The 17,570-nt window shown below is 35.6% G+C and overlaps 2 protein-coding genes across 4 annotated transcripts; one reads left to right on the top strand and one right to left on the bottom strand.

The window, feature by feature from the left end:
* The first annotated feature begins 9,238 nt into the window (after positions 1-9,238).
* Positions 9,239-14,220, top strand: LOC110603636 (homeobox protein knotted-1-like 3). 3 transcript variants are annotated; one of them, XM_021741437.2, is made up of 7 exons: positions 9,239-9,578; positions 9,666-10,383; positions 12,323-12,443; positions 12,607-12,800; positions 12,895-13,026; positions 13,473-13,609; positions 13,693-14,220. In XM_021741437.2, exons 2-7 carry the CDS (start codon positions 9,697-9,699, stop codon positions 13,730-13,732), a joined length of 1,311 nt encoding a protein of 436 aa, XP_021597129.1. In that variant the 5' UTR covers positions 9,239-9,578; positions 9,666-9,696; the 3' UTR covers positions 13,733-14,220. The 3 variants fall into 3 exon arrangements, with proteins under 3 accessions (XP_021597129.1, XP_021597130.1, XP_021597131.1); XM_021741438.2 differs by having other exon boundaries at positions 9,240-10,383; positions 13,696-14,220; XM_021741439.2 differs by having other exon boundaries at positions 9,241-10,383; positions 13,704-14,220.
* Positions 14,221-14,611: 391 nt separating this feature from the next.
* On the bottom strand, positions 14,612-15,046 carry LOC110603320. The gene has a single exon (XM_021741014.1). It carries the CDS (start codon positions 15,044-15,046, stop codon positions 14,612-14,614), a length of 435 nt encoding a protein of 144 aa, XP_021596706.1.
* Between the last annotated feature and the right edge of the window lie 2,524 nt (positions 15,047-17,570).

Raw genomic sequence — 17,570 nt, 5'->3', positions numbered from 1 at the left:
TTGCAGCTATTGTATTGTGTTGTGTCCTCCCTCTTCAGCCATTGGAGCACTTGAAATATATGCATTCTTATTTATAATTCCATAAATTTAATCTCATTTTTAATAAAGAATTTACTTTTTTTTATGGATTGGTAAGCATTGCACATTTCTATTCTAGAAGTAAATGATGGCGATTCCACAGTGTGTGCTCAAGTATTAATGGGTTGTTTGTCTTGAAAGTGACTGAACGCAACAAGCTTTACTAGGGACTTAAAAAGTCTTGAGACATAATTAACTAGAATTAGAATAATATGGATTTCCGTAAGCGACAACATATCAGATTATTGCATTCAATTTTTCTTTTCAACTCTTTTTTCAAGTGGGATTCATCAGAATGTCAAATTTACCCATTAATTTGGGAAGGAGAATATGCAATTGCACAAGTAACTGAAGTGCTTTTTATTGGTGGGTTCCTCATTAGATTGGGTTAATATTAGAAGGCCAAAATGCTACTGAAATGTGAAGACATAAGGTTAGGAGCAGGCGTAAACCTCCATGATGAATTTGGTTGTTAGGAGGCGACTGCTTCTAAATTAGCACTTTTCTTTTTTTATTTGTCAGAAACCACAGTTTAATTTCTGTTGGTTCTGTATGTGAATATACTTAGGACCTCAGCAAATGTCAATGACAGTGGCTGATTTGATTGATTGGGTGCTTGGTCTTCTTCTTTCTTAATCTTAAATCTATGGTTATAATTGATAATTGATAAGCAATGCTTGGTAAAGAGCACAATTTCTTCAATTAGGAGAAAAAGAAAGGAGAAAAGGGTAGGCAAAAAGCAAAGCTCAAGGTAGAGAGAAGTAGAAATTTCCCCTTATAATTAGTGCAGCCTATGTGTGCAATGTGTCTGTTAATTTTCCTGATATACTAATTTCCATATTCTGAGTTTGCTTCTTCATGTTTCCACCTTCCCAACTGTTAACCATATTCCAACTACCAATCTCCCCAGCTCCCTACTCACCATCAAGATCCTTCCATTGCTTCTATCCAAAGAATGAGCAGACAAAAATTCTTGAACAAATTAACTAAAAATGTAAATTTATTGGAAAATGAAAAAATTATGTATGTTAGATGAAATGGCGGTTGCTACTATTTGCTTCCATAATGAATTATTAGTTTAAATGATAACTAAATTTAACATATAGATCATTCTCTTCGTCTCGAGAGTCAAGATTTTTTTTGAAATTAATCTTAAATTTTATTTGGTTAATTTGGACTTAATCAGCTCCAGTAACCCAGATTATTGCTCCATTGTCCACATGTTTCCACTATAAATCAATCCTGCTATGTCCCAATTGAGCCATGTGGTTTCTGTCCCATTCTGGCAGTGGCAGTCAACATTTGGTTAAAAATTCCCAACCAAATAATTATCATCAAGATGTTTACATGTCCTCACTGTACCAATTGATACCCTCATGCAAATTTATGAAAAGAAATTTCCTCACAAGTCATCAATCCTCTTATAGCTTTACTCTATCCTTCCCTATTGAGCAAATGCTGGCTTTGATTTACTATTGTCAATGTTCAACTTCTCCCTATCAGACAAAATTGTCCCAAAATTTCTCAGCCTTGAGCCTTCCACACCAATTTTTTAGCATCCTTCAATGTCTCTGTTGACAATGAATTTTCACCCATAATGCATCTAAAATACCTTATCTCTTCCTCTCTTTCTTTCCAATTGTGTGTGTTTGAAAATCCCATCAACATCAAATGAACAGGAAATGTTCTCTTATCCAAAGTACGTGTCTGTGAAACTTCTCACTTTCTTCAAGCAAGCAAAACGGTATCACATCACATGACATGAGAGACTGAAAAAAAAAAAAAAAGGAAAAAAAAACACAACAGATCATTAAAACCATGCCTGAATTATATGTCCTTTGATGCCTTTTTCCTCATCTATCATATCACCTACATTAACTGGTGGGGTAGTTGCTATCCTTTACCAATTTTTTGTATTTTCTTTGTTTCACTTCTCTTACAGTTGAAGCTGCACACTGCTTCTCCATAGATTCATACAAGCAATGAAAAAGACCCTCTAACTATTTGAGCCTTAGCCATTAGTTTCAAAGCTTTCAACTTTGTTTTGAATGTCATTTTGTCCCTCCCATTATATCAAATTTAGGAGATTTTATATATTTTTTTTCTTACATAGGACTTCATTTTATGCTTTACCCATGTGGAATTATCTGGTACTTATATATAAGTATTAGAAAAATTAATTAAATTTATTCATAATTCGATTGAATGAAACTGAAATATTTAAATTTTAAATTAGATAACTTAAATGAATAGATTATTGTTGATTTAAATTAAAATATTAAATTAAAATTAAAATCGACTGATATAATTTATTAGTCTAAATTAGAATGAGCTGGTAACGGATCTAGTGTTAACTATTGGCAGAAAGGGATAAAGGGGAGGGGGGCAAGTGGGTGTGTGGTCCAGGGAGGAGAGGGTGTGTCTACACTGGCTTGCTTTGAAGTGCTTGAGTGGTCCATGGAGAGAGAGGAAAGCCTAATTTGAGGGTAGATGAACATGGAAGTGGGAAAAATGCCAAGGAGTGGGCTACCATTGTATAGGGATAAAAACTCTTCAAAATTTTAGCACATTCTCATCCTTTCGAAAAAGCCATCAAAAGCTCTAAAAGTTGAATACGTAATCAATCCGTATGACATTATGCATTTACTAATTACTCCCAATATCTTTTGGGTTGTTTTTGTCATTCATACTCAAAATTAAGCATTTATTTAAAATTATGAGAAATATGCTTTTTTTTTAGTCAGAAGCTGAATTAAAATTTTATTATTAGAGAGATTTTAAAAAAAAATAAATATATAATATACTTTTTCATATTTTTTTCACCGAAAGTCAATTTATTTTCTCCACTTTATACATATTTTATTAATCTCTTCTAACAGAGTTTCCATCTCTAGAATTGGAGCATGACATTCACGTGTTCCAAGTTACAATGATCAGTTAAAAATAAAAAAAAAATAGTATTTTTGTGAAAAAGATGTTGGGAAATTATAAAAGTTGATGAGTTGTACTACTCTTTGTCTAATCTTTACACTGTGTTTAAAGGTGTGATAAGGCCATTGCCTAACTTGTGTTGTCCCCTCTCATCAACATGCAATAAATTAAATAAATGCTTTCAAACTATCTCTTACTTGTATTTCATTCTAAAAATTTTGTGTTTTTGGAATTTGGGACTATTTTTAGATGCCCTAATTTTCTTTCATAATTAAATATATAGAGATCAAAATTTATATTATAAGGTTTTCACTAGTTCTCATTCATTTAAATTTCACAGTTGATTTTTTTTTTATTATTTTTATCAATATAAAATTAATTTTAAATAAAATAAAATTAACCTAATTTTTTTTTTTTTTGCTTTTGGATTCCAACTACATAGGTACTTTCATTTTCAAACACAGTAGTCAAATTGGAATCCTACAAATGTTTCATCTCTTTGTCCATGGAAGACTTTTATTTTTCCCTTATTCTATAAAATATTTTAATTATAATAATTCGATTCAAATTTATTTAAATAACTTTTATATTTATTTCTTATTTAATTAAAATAATTAATTTAAATTATTTAATAATTATTAAATTGGTTTTTGCCCTCGTCTTGCATTAGGTCTGTAACATCCTCTGGGCCCACAACAGTAGATATTGTCCGCTTCGGGTTCGAGGGCCTTGGCCCAGCCTTCCCCTCACGGTTTTGTTTCTAAGGGTTCACGCCCAGGGTTCACGCCCAGCGTCCTTCCCCCGCATCCTTCCCCTTACAACGCGTCTACTGTGATCTATTGGGGCTTGCCCTTATAAGGCTTCCCCCCTCCTTACCTCTTTCCGATGTGGGATACTTTCAATCCACCTGCTTAGGGCTTCTACCCCCCTTACAGGCCTGAGCGTCCTCGCTCAGCACACCGTACTCGTGAGGCCCAGGCTCTGATACCAATTGTAACATCCTCTGGGCCCACAACAGTAGATATTGTCCGCTTCGGGTTCGAGGGCCTTGGCCCAGCCTTCCCCTCACGGTTTTGTTTCTAAGGGTTCACGCCCAGGGTTCACGCCCAGCGTCCTTCCCCCGCATCCTTCCCCTTAAAACGCGTCTACTGTGATCTATTGGGGCTTGCCCTTATAAGGCTTCCCCCCTCCTTACCTCTTTCCGATGTGGGATACTTTCAATCCACCTGCTTAGGGCTTTGAAGGCTGGGCCAAGGCCCTCGAACCCGAAGCGGACAATATCTACTGTTGTGGGCCCAGAGGATGTTACAATTGGTATCAGAGCCTGGGCCTCACGAGTACGGTGTGCTGAGCGAGGACGCTCAGGCCTGTAAGGGGGGTAGAAGCCCTAAGCAGGTGGATTGAAAGTATCCCACATCGGAAAGAGGTAAGGAGGGGGGAAGCCTTATAAGGGCAAGCCCCAATAGATCACAGTAGACGCGTTTTAAGGGGAAGGATGCGGGGGAAGGACGCTGGGCGTGAACCCTGGGCGTGAACCCTTAGAAACAAAACCGTGAGGGGAAGGCTGGGCCAAGGCCCTCGAACCCGAAGCGGACAATATCTACTGTTGTGGGCCCAGAGGATGTTACAAGGTCATTTTTTTATAGTTAAATTACAATTTAATTTCTTTATTTCAGAAAAAAGAAAAAAAAATGTTTTTGAAAGTGACATTGTTGATTAACAAGTATGTGGAGATATACATTTGTGAGGAAATATAATTAAGACCCAAGATAGAGGTCTCTTTCAATTACTTTATTTTATTTTTTTTATAACATTATTGATAAATTTATTTTATTTTTTTCACAATGTAAAATTTTAATTTTCTTTTATGTGTAGAGCTAAATTTATTATACATAAGCTTTCTTTTTTTTGTTTTTTTTTTAAAAAAAAAAACATTAGAAAGAAATTAAGGAAAGAAGCATTAAGAAATAAGTAAGAATAAGATATGAACATCATTGCTTCCAAAAAGCACTACAACTTTCTTACCTTATTACCAACATATATCTCACCTCATTTCCTATATATTAAATATTCAATTTATATTTTAAACTTTAAATAATAATACTAATGTTCAATATTATATTTAAATTTTTCTAATTAAGAATAAAATAAGTTGGTTATTTATTTATTTATTTTAAATAAAAAATTAAAGGGTTTAAAAAATAGGAAGAAAAATCTAGAAATAATTTGTCCTAAATTATAATATACATAGAAAATCATGCTAAGTTAATTAAACATATAAAATAAAATATACTCTATAAAATTTAATAAAAATAGTAAATATTTTTATTCTATTAATTTATCATATGACATTATAATTTTAGTTTTATTATATAATATCTGGTTCTTTCCCCCTCTTAAATATGAATTTTACTTGCACTTGAGCTGTAGCTAGGGGAGCTATGTCTTCTACAACTCCTTGGAAATCCTGTGTCTGAGTCACTTTCCACTCTCTACTACTATCCTTCCCAAATTCAACTGATTTGCCACCCTAATAGCTAGCCTCTATGCACACTAAACTTTCCAAAGACGTGATCATTGGATTAAATTTTTAAATTTTTTTATTTCAAATAAAAAATTAATATGGTTGCCAAAGACATGATCGATCATTGCAGAGTTATTCAGATGAATCCAAGTATCCTCCATCAATCAGCTAGCAACCACTCTTGGCCAAGCAAAGGAAAAATGATGCGTAAGTGTTTATGGTTCTTCTCCATAAAATTTGCACTGGATGACATGTATCTGGGTATAGGAACATTGTTTATTTAGTATTTAATAATCTATCTTCATGAATGATGTCAGGGGTTAGATAATTTATAGTATTAAATTTTTATTACTTTTTTAAGCCAAAGATTAGTCCACGCAACCAATTTGGTTATTACAATAACAAAATCTAGCAACCTAATTTTTTTATTAGTTATTAAAAAATAATAATAAAAAAAAGGAACACCGTGGGCGTTGTCTTGTTGGATCGTGTAAAAGTAAAAGGAGTGGGTCCCAAACGGACCGCCACAAAAAACAGCAGGCGTGTGGTGAGTTTTAATTGGTCAGTGAATGGTGACAATCCCACGAATTGCAAGCTGGGGTAACAAAGGTAGCGGATACCCTACGAAACTCTTAAGACACCCGTCTCATTTGATTCTTTTATTTTATGGCTTTACAGCTGGACACGTGTCGTTTAGCGAACCATTCACTAACTGTTCTCGGATATTTTTAATTTTCATGGGAGTTACTTCACGGCCTTCATCGTCGCGTGACACCACCCTACTCCGGCTCCTAATTATTATTGTTTTAATTAAATTACATTTGGTATTTGATGGATGAAATATCAACTTAAATTAATAGCGTTTCTAGCTGAATTGATTAAACAAAAAAGAAGAAGAAGAAGAGATTAAATTAAAAAGTGCATTGCCGGAAATCGAAAGAGCAGTAATAAATGAGTGGAAAGAAGAGAGAAATTGAAAAAGAAAAAGAGGGTGGCACGTGAATGGCATTTCTCTTTTGTTGTGTTTAATGAAACAGGGGAAAAACATTATATGTGAGATCACACGCGTGGCTATAAAAAGCTAGGCTACTTGCATGATTATTTTGCATTGCAAGTCCAGTGGTCACCGCCGGCCGATCATTTCACTTCAAAGTCTACAAGAGTTCAATTAAAACTATATGATTTTTATTTTCAAAATCTAAAATTTCATTTTAATTATTTTTTCTAAAAACGTGGGAAGTATTCTATGTTTTTGGAACTTCTTAATTGTCATTGTCGAAAGAGAAGAATAACTGCAGGACTAGAATATACCTCTCCTATGTTTCTTTTGTTACGTGAGAACATCTAATAGATCCAATTAATCTATAAATATATATTTATTCCAATACTATATAGTATAATTATGATCGGTAATCCTGTAGGGTAGGTGCTCATTAATTTAAATTAAAGTTCATTTATATCTGATGATTCTAAGTTCAACACAGCATTTAAAAAATAATAGTAAAACGCAGGTTCATGGTAGTTGGAACATCTGGAGAATTTCTTGGCAAGTGTAAGAAGAGACAAGAGCCCAACCCACGCTCCTCCGCATGCCGTTACCCCGACGCCAGGTTCTCACCATCGGAAACGGAGAACAAGTTAGAGAGAAAGAAAGAGAGTACTGTAGCTAGTGAGGGGACCATTCTCATCTCTAATTTTATAGGTGGACAGTTTGCCATAAATACAATACAGTACCCTCTCTCTCTATATGTCTGGTCCCACGCCAATTTTCCCTCATTCGGGACCACACAACAGTCTCCATTAATTAAGCCGGCGGCTGTCAGAGAAGTCAAAATTCTAAGTGGTCCCTACCCATCCGATCCCTACACGTGTACGGAAGTGATACGCTTATCCTCAGCGCGTGCTTCTAGCTGGGGACCACTTGTGGTCCGGTCGACCTATGGCTGACGCGTGTCAGAGGTCCTTTTCCCGCGAGTGGCGGAGAGAGAGGCGACGTAATTCATGGTCCCCTCCTCTCGGTCTCCGCCCCTTTTCTCCATCGACATTTTCCCCTATCTTCTCCCCTCTTCTATCACCGGTTATTACCGGTCGTCACCACCGGACTTACCTGACCAAACCCGTGGGGAGCTGGATCATTTTGTTGTTATTTGATTTTTTTAAAAGTAACAGTAAAAAACAAACTGATAATTGCCACGCAAAGTAAAGTGATGTGGAAAGCACGCTCCAAGTTTAAGGGATGATGATGTACTGATTGACGACTACGCTTTCTGGATACAATCATATAGTACCTTTTCTTTTTTAACGTTGTGGCTAAGTTGTGGTACTATTTTACGTGTGCATGTTACCAGGCAGTTATTGCTGCCCTTCCTGTATTTCACAGCACGTGTAACCCATAAAAATTAATATTTTATATTATTATTAAAAAAAATCTCTGGAAAGTTAAAAAAAACAAACGAATTTGTATTTAATCTTTAATTTCTTTCTTCTGCTGCTATGAAATTCACATTACTCACCACTGGCACAAAATAGTTTCGCCGTAACATGATGGTTCATAAAAAAAACTAATTTGAAATAGCGCCTGTGCTGTGAGTAAAAATAAAAGCCATTCTAGTTCGAAATGAAAAAGGAAGTAGGAAAAAAAAACGTTTTAAATACTATTGAAAAGTCTAGAATAGCATTTAATTATTTTATAATTAAATAATAAAAATTTTAACAAAAATACAAAATAAATATAATACATACCAATGACGAAGAAAATATTTAAATATAAAACCCTGTAGGGAAATATTCAAGTGTTGGCAATTTCCGCAGATTTAAGATAGGAGCCGCTGTTCCTCTCGTACGGCAACCTGGATCCTTGCCACCCACCTACTGATACACTTGGACCGACGTGTAGGCAGAGCGTGGTGGTCACGCGCATATCTTCCCAACTGAGGCGTCACGGCCTGATTGGCAGCCCCAATCAACTGTAAAGAGGTCGACGCATATAAACAAAGCTTTTTTTTCCTAAAAAAAAAAAAGGAAAAAGGAAAAACATGATTAGAATTGGTACTATTAATAATATAAATAAATTATTATGTATTGTGGAAAAATGAAATGATTATAATCCGATTTGGGAATGCTCCGATCCATATGCAACTAAAACGACCATGCCATTTTGTAATTAATATTTTAAATCAAGCCACGTAGGCTCTAAACTTTACCCATTTATCTCTTTCTTTGACAAATGGAGCATTACTGATAATTAATTATAAATATAGATAATCTAATTTAAACTGCTATTAGTTTTGTAACCATTATGTCAAATACTACTTCTCATTTTGTAAAAAAAAAAAATATTCATTTTAAATTTATAAAATTGGATCAATGATTAGATTAATTATAAAGTGAATGACAAAAAAAAAAAATGAAATTTGAAATTTTAAAAATTCACTTCAAACAAAAAAGATAGGCCACCTTATTGCTTTTCTTGAAAATTCGAAAAATTATAGAATAATATCAGGTCACTGTAGATTCATATTCCCTTAAATTTGGAAGTAAATTAGATATAATTGTTAAAGAAAATATAATAATATATTTTTCTAAAAAGTTATTAGTAATTTTTTATTAACTAATAACAGATATTATATTTACCCTTTTTTTTTTCTTAAAATAAAAAAGGGATGATTACATGCTAATAATGGGATGCCAAAATGATAATTTGAAAGGCTAGATGGAAGGTTAGGTTAAATGTTTTGGCAGCTCAACGTCTCATATAAAAACCCATCCTTCTGAAACAAAGCTGTTTACTTCGCCTGAAAACCACTCTTCCAAAACCACTCTTCGCTCTCCAGCTCTCTTCCTAGGTCCCCGTCTTCTCTTTCTAAGAACCCTTCTTCCTCCTGATACGTTTTATTGCCAATCCATATATCATCATCATCATTATCATCTTCTCCCTCTTCCTTGTATCTGTACATACACGGAAGCTGTGATAAAAAAACGACCATGATCTCTGCGTTTCTTTGACTCCCTATAGTCTATGCTTCCACTGTCTCTGCTGCTTCAAGTACATAGCATCAGTCTTCTATTTCTCTTTCTATCTGTGTCCATGTGTTTATAATCAGCTTTTCTTTCTTTGCTTGGTTTTTTTCAGATACTGATACAAAACAAGCAACAATTCAAACATGGCGTTTCATCACAATCTTTCTCAAGACCTTCCTCTTCACCATTTCTCTTCTGAACAAACCCAACAGCAACAGCAACAAAATATACCCGAAAGCAACGCCGCACCTAATTGGCTCAACACTGCTCTCCTCCGTACCCAACAACCACAACCACCATCTCACTCTCACTTCACCGATACTAATTTTTTAAACCTTCATACCACTTCTACTACCAACTCCGATTCTACTGCTTCTCAGAATCCTACCCAATGGCTCTCCCGCTCTTCCTCTATACTCAACCGTAACCACAGCGATGTTATCGATGATGTCACCGCTGCAACCGCCGCTGACTCCATCATCGTGGGTACTATTTCCCATGAATCACCTGATTTGAAAACCAACACAAATAACAACAGTGGGACCATGAACAACAAGAGCGAAGGAGGGGTGGTTGAGAGTGGTGGAGGAGGGGAGGGTGTCGTTAACTGGCAGAATGCGAGGTACAAGGCAGAGATACTGTCTCACCCGTTGTATGACCAGTTGTTGTCGGCACACGTGGCTTGTTTGCGAATCGCCACTCCGGTGGATCAGTTGCCAAGGATTGACGCCCAGCTTGCCCAGTCACAGCACGTAGTGGCTAAATACTCCGCCCTCGGTGGCGGGACTCAGGGCTTGGCCGGTGATGAAAAGGAGCTTGATCAGTTCATGGTATGTTGTTAAGTACCCTGTTTTCTCTCTTTATTTATATTTGAACCTTCTTCATCCGCATCATGAGCTTAAAAGCTCAAACTCTTTCTTATCAATATATTGCTACTCTTTCCAAAGCCTATCAATTTACTGCCTGGTTCCATTTCATGACATGGGTAGTCAATTGAAGTGGATGGAGCTTAACGGGTTCATGAATTTGGATTTCCTTAATTACTTGAAATGGGTTTTGGCTTTCAATAAGTTAGCAATTGGAAAACCTATTGTGTAGCTTTCTGAGTGGAGATGAAAGCACCGACAGAGGATTTTGGGGAAATTTAAGAGTTTTCATGGTGGCTTTGTGGGTGGCTCTTAGGCACTATGTGGGTCTATATCAATGCTTTGAGAAGGTTTGTGACTAAAAAGGTCGCATCTTTGGTCTCTCAAATTCCAGCCCCTATCATAACTGGAAGTGGTTTCTGTTTCAGAGCTCGAATTTGAATTTTGGATATAATGATGCAAATACATTTGAGCTCATGCAAAAGATGTCAAATTTGATGGGTTTTTATTATTGGGAAATTGAAAATTTTTGTATTTTGGAGCTGAGAATGGAGATATATCTATATATATGGACTAGGGCCACCATTGACACGGCTTTAATATTCATTTCTTGACTCTTTATGGCAATCCTGAAGAGAGGGTTTCTTTTACTGAAAGGATATAAGTTACAAGATCAAAGTTTGAAGTTTGTTCTGAATTTTGAGCAAATGGGAAATTGTCACCTGTGATTATATGCGAGAGCTGGGAAATATCTGGTACCAACAGAGTTCAGAATTCTCCAAATCGAAGTTAGGCGTTGCTTAAGCTAACAAGCGAAGGATTAACTTATTGATTAAGTATTACTAATAATCATCCTGCCTCATTACGAAGGTTACTGATTTTCCAAGTCAATGGAATTATTGGATAGGCAGAAAGATTATTCAAAGAGATGGGAAAATAAAAAAGAAAAAGAAAAAAATTCCCTGATGTCCAACACCATGATTTCTCCAGTATTTCTCTGTTTCCAGCTTGGGATGAAATTATGGTTGACATGAAATGGAGATTAATAGATAATTAGCTAGGTCTAGGAGTAAGAAAATAATCTGATTTTCTATACTTCAGAATTTTCCATTTAGAGTAAATGCTGCTAGATTCATCAGTGACCAATACCAATACATTAATAAAAGTCTCAAGGACGAACAATATTTTTGGAGATAGGAGGCGCTGGGCTAATCATGGCCCTTTCTGAAAAATTACTGGATATATTTGGAGTAATACTTCTTACTCATATAAATATGAAAAAAAATTTCAAATTTATTTTTTATAAATTTTGTTATGGATTAGAAATATTTATATAGTAGTATTTTGTTTTATTTAAAATTAAATTACTGTTAGCTTCTTAATTTTTAGTATCAATAAGTCTAGTTATTTTATTATATTTAAAATATTTTATATAGAGTTTATTATTATGATTAGGATTAAAATTAATAAAGATAGAAATTTTATTTTTTTTAAAATTTATAAATTTGTTTTTCTTCCTCTCTTATCATTATTATTATTATTATTTGGTTTCTTCTTGTCCTCCATCAAGAGGATTATTGAATTTTGATTAATGTAATAGAAATTGTTCTCCACCATCACAATCCTAACTATCTAAGAATATTGAGTTTAATTTGTTTTGGCTCTAGGAATCATGAGTTTGTTCTATTGTTGTAAGCTTGATTATTTTCTCACATGATTGTTGCCCATTTATTTAGTCTTTTTTACTCTCTCAAAGTCGCAAATCAAGCTCACAAGGCATCAAGCTTTCACCTTTACATTCCCCATACCGTTGTAATAAATCAACTCTGTTACTTCACAACCCACAGAGTACATTATAATTTAAAAGAGTGAAAGTATTGATATTTCTTTCTTGCTATTGTAGACACATTACTTTCTGTTGCTTTGTTCTTTTAAAGAACAATTGCAGCAACATGTTCGAGTCCATGCAATGGAAGCAGTAATGGCCTGCTGGGAGATAGAGCAGTCTCTGCAAAGCTTAACTGGTAATGTTTCCTTACATTATCTACTTCATTTACTTGTTTAATAAAGTACTTAACTGCTTCATCTTATGAGAGTTATCACTGTTGGAGCAGCTATATTTTGTTTAAAATTCTAGCCATCCCCAGATATTAAGTCCTGATGTTGATTCCTATTTTGCATGACCAGGGGTTTCTCCTGGTGAAGGAACAGGTGCAACAATGTCTGATGATGATGAAGACCAAGTTGATAGTGATGCAAATTTGTTTGATCCAAGTTTGGACGGTTCAGATGCCATGGGATTTGGTCCCCTTATCCCAACAGAGAGTGAGAGATCTTTAATGGAGAGGGTGAGGCAAGAACTGAAGCATGAATTAAAGCAGGTAAAAGCTGGAACTCTATATTGGATTTCACTGAGAAGTATGTATATATCTTGGAACATTTTCAAATATGCTCTATTCTTCCTTTGTTTTGCAGGGTTACAAAGAGAAAATTGCTGACATTAGAGAGGAAATTTTGCGCAAGAGAAGAGCAGGAAAGTTACCTGGTGACACAACCTCTGTTTTGAAATCTTGGTGGCAATCACATTCCAAGTGGCCATATCCTACTGTAAGTATTTGGAGAAGTTCTTTTGGCTTGAATTGGATTGCTTGGGAGCTGCTCTTTGCCTTTGTGGCATGTCTAACAGCTAAGCATCAGCTTTAATCATTGAATCCCCACCATGGTTGTGATGTGTATGGAGACAACTGAAAAGGAAATTACATGTGCCTAGAATTTAGTACAAGCAATTCCCAATATTAGTGCCAAAAAGTCATGAAATTTCCTCCATTAAATTATCAGAAAGATCACTGTAGCTAGATGTGCACATGAGAGGGCAGACAAACAAACAAACAGAGAGTTTGTGAAAACTGATCCTGACAAGACATTAGTGGGTGAGTTGCTGAGGGAGTGGTAGTTAAGCCAAAATCTAGGCTCTCTAACTAAGTCGTACACTTTTATCTTAGAAAAAAACTTGGTAAATGGCATCTTTTGATTATATAATGATGCCTTTTCAGGAGGAAGATAAGGCAAGATTGGTACAAGAAACAGGCTTGCAACTAAAGCAGATAAATAATTGGTTCATCAACCAGCGGAAGAGAAACTGGCACAGCAATCCTTCAACTTCAACAGTCTTGAAAAGCAAACGCAAAAGGTATATTTTGGTTAAAGCACAATGAATTTGTCATCTTTATCATTGATTTTTATGAGCTCTGGCACCAACCTTAATTTGAAAAGAAGTAATGCAGGTGATAGCAGTGGTGATCGTTTCATGTAAATCAAAGAACAACATCTCCTGTGATCGATCAATCTTTGATCATTCTTCTCTGCTCCAGCAATCAATAAAGACATCCAACATTATATATATATAGATAGAATCTGTGGCTGTAGCTGCAGTATGAATTCGAGCGAAGGAACCAAATATTTTGCTTCTAGATAAGAAGGCTAACATAGGGAGACGGTAAGGGAAGCTCAAAACAAGAGCATATATGCAGATGGTAGAAGCAGATGTGATCATGAGAAAATGTTATTAGGAACTTGAAAATTTTCAGAGATTTTATTACTGTAGCTGAGTTAGATAAAGCACCTTGTGGATCTTGATACCTTGCAGGTTTATGATTTTTGTTTATATCTGTGAATAATAAAAAAAATAGCTAGAGGAGGTTATGGGGTGTACAGTGTAATAATCTTTGCATGCTTGATTGTTAAGGCCATTATAAATATTAGATTATTGCTCTTTTCTTGGCAATGTAGATGCATTTGGGATATCTATGAATTTTGTTTTTTCATGGATAACGCGATTTTTTCTATTTCTATATCTAGGATTCGACTAATATCAGCTATACTAATTGGAAGTTAAATTTTATAATAAGGAAAAGTTTGATTAATGGAATCTCGAGCATAATTTACATAAGAACAATTCCTTTCGATTTGGATTTCGACTTAAGACCTCGTAACCTTGAAAACGATTCGTCATTTGAAGTTCCATTATAATGATTCATTAGGTTATTTGAAATATTAACAAACAGAAGATAGCAAATATGCATGTTCAGAGTGAAGAGAAGTTTATAAGTTAATAATTAAATGGAATAAATAAATAAACCCAGGAAACAACAAAATTTTAATCAGCAAAAAATAGATCTAAAAACCAGCTGAATCAAACTCCATTAGCTTTTGGAGTAGCAAATCTAGCTGAAAAATCAGGACATGAATCTTCAACTTCTTTATCAATCCCATTATCAAAATTAAGTGCATAGCTTTGAGGATCATATTGACATTTTATCCTTCTTTTCTTGTTGAATCCATGCACTGTAGTAAACCTGCGAATAAAATTCTTCCACCTGGGACCAGCCAAAATCTCTGAAATTTCCTTTAGTTTCTTTGCTTTTTCAACAAACCAACCATCATTTATCTCCTCTTGTTTGGACAAGAGATATCTATGTGATCCGTCGTTGTTTGTTTTCCAGCAAAATCTGTGGAAACAGCAACAGCCAGAGGAGATAACAGCCTCATAATCCTCACTGAAATGGGTTTCTGCTAATGGTGAACTTTCGCTAATGGGTGCTGCTAGTTTTTCTTGCGGATTGGCCATAAACAAAGTTGCAACATATATGAAGAAGAAAGCTAGCTAGATACACCTCAGAGAAGCAGAAAGGAGCACTGGAAAAGGCTAGAGGAATCAAAATATAAGAAATGAGATTTGTAAAGGAGATTGTGGGGGACAATTTCAATGTTTCCAACCTGTGTTTGACAGCTTAGAAGCTTGATGATAAGTTAGTTGTTTGCTCGTTAGGTATTTGATTAGGCTGCGTTTGCCGGCCAATGGCAAGTGCAGCTGTGGCTTAGCTATATATGATATTGATACATAAATAATAAATAGAAAAAATTATTTTTTATTGCTAAGAAGAAAAATTATTATACAATCAATAAAACAATAAAATCAAAGAAGACTATCCAACTCATCCTAACAGTAGAGGTCCCAAAACTTCAGCCATATGACACCTCCATCTCCTGAGGCATCCATGCTAAACCCATCTCCTTCTGTGATACTAGCTCAAGCCAATCCCGAAAATAAAAGAGTGCATCAATATGCGGAGACCATCACCACACACTACACCATATAACAGCAAATTAAATCCAACAGTAAGCCACCACCCAAAAGATACAGACATTCATATGGCTCTGCTGGATATATAAGAACAAGCAAGAATTCATAAAATTACAATAAAATAAACCATCCAATGGCTTGACAAGAAAATGCCTTCCAACCAGTACCCACCCAAACCAGAGAGCCTAGAGAAAGAGTTGCTCCATTGCATTTTCCTCAGCACAAGCCCTGCAGAAAATTTATATCCATTCGTTCCAGTTTATACCCCCCATATTTGGAGTTTAATTCTGAACCATCAATTTAAATTTGACAGCAGCAACAACTCTTTATACAATCTGATTCACATCAGGCACCGCCTGCTGGAAGATCATTTTGTTCCTCTCCATCCAAATATAATAGACAGCCGCACAGAAAGCTACTTTCCTCACTGAAGCGAGCAACGACTTCCCTGTTGTTTTCTTGGTGAACCAATTCACCTCTCTTCTCCAACTTAGCTTCTGTCTTTTGATAGCACATTTTTCCAAAATAGCAGCCCACACCCTTACCTAGAAAGGAACCAGCTCACCTCTCTTCTCCAACTTCTATCTTTTGATAGCATATTTTTGCAAAATAGCAGTCCACACTCTTGCCGAGAAAGGGCATCATTCAGTACTCTCCATCTTACCAATCTAGTTTTCACAGCTAGTCTGAGCATCAAGGCCAACCAAACAATGAACCTATGCTTAGGAATGTGACTTCTCCCCCACACCAGTTTCCACCATGTTACCCTACTGTGGGGAGTCCTTAACTCCTTCCAAGCACTTGCAATTGAGTAGGTCCCATTTGAAGTAAGGGTCCATATGGTCCCTGTATTTTTTTAACATCCTCCCAAGCTGCATCCGTGGTTTCATCTATAGGGTCAGATAGCCTCCACGTTCCTTCCCTCCAAAGATCCAGCACTTTTGCTTGCCTTGGGATATCTGCATCATGGATATTCAGAGATGGGTATTTATCCACTATACTTTTACCGTCCACCCATGGGTCAAACCAAAAGGATGGATTTCCCTTCCCCAACCTATATATGAAACATTTTTTGAATACATCCCCCAGGTTGCACAAATGTCTCCAGGCCAACTGGCATCCAAAGGTTTTGTGATCCCCCAGAAACTCAATTGCTTGAGCTTAGTATTGGTGACCCAAGTCGCCTATTGCTTGAGCTTAGTATTGGTGACCCAAGTCGCCTACAAAGAAGGCTTACAACTTAGCAAATCCCGCATTTGTTTGCCTACAGCAGCTTTATTCCAAGGAATGATCTACTTTATGCCAAGCCCACCTTCAGTTTTTGGTCTGCATACTCTATCCCATGCCACAACACCTCTCTTTCCACCTGCGGCGGATCCTTTCCAAAGAAAATTTCTGCAGTTTTTATCGATCTCTTACACCACTTCTTTTGGGAGAATAAAGACACTACACCAATAAGTATGCATACTTCTAAGCACCGCATTAATGAGTTGTACTCTCACTGCATATGACAAATGTTTAGTTACCCACGTATTAATCCTGGCAGTGATTTTCTCTACCAACTTTTGACAATGCACTTTTGAGACATAAATAGATACCAATGGCAAACCAAGATATTTGACAGAGAGACTTCCTTCTCTGAATTTTAGAAGTTGTAAAAATTTGAGTCTTGATCCTACTGTCCACCCTGGCAAGATATATAGAGCTCTTATCCTCATTTACACTCAATCCAGACACTTCTTCTAAGTGTTCCAAAGCATCCACAAGAGCTTTAATAGACCCTAGATCTCCATTGCAGAACAAAAATAAGTCATCAGCAAAACGAAGATATTTAGTTTCGAGCGCTCCATTTTTGTAAAAGGCGAATCACATAATAAACTTTATTTAATGATATTGGAATAATTTCTAAGAATATAAGGTCTTAAAGTTGAATTTCAATCAAGTCAATTATATTAAAAAAGAAAAAATCACAATTATGAAATTATATATGTGAGTGTTAGTGAAATGA

The sequence above is a fragment of the Manihot esculenta genome, chromosome 16, assembly GCF_001659605.2.
Source record: "Manihot esculenta cultivar AM560-2 chromosome 16, M.esculenta_v8, whole genome shotgun sequence".
In the NCBI taxonomy this organism is placed as follows: Eukaryota; Viridiplantae; Streptophyta; class Magnoliopsida; order Malpighiales; family Euphorbiaceae; genus Manihot; species Manihot esculenta.
The sequence above is the reverse complement of the archived record's forward strand: the minus strand, read 5'-3'. Positions and strand labels throughout refer to the sequence as shown.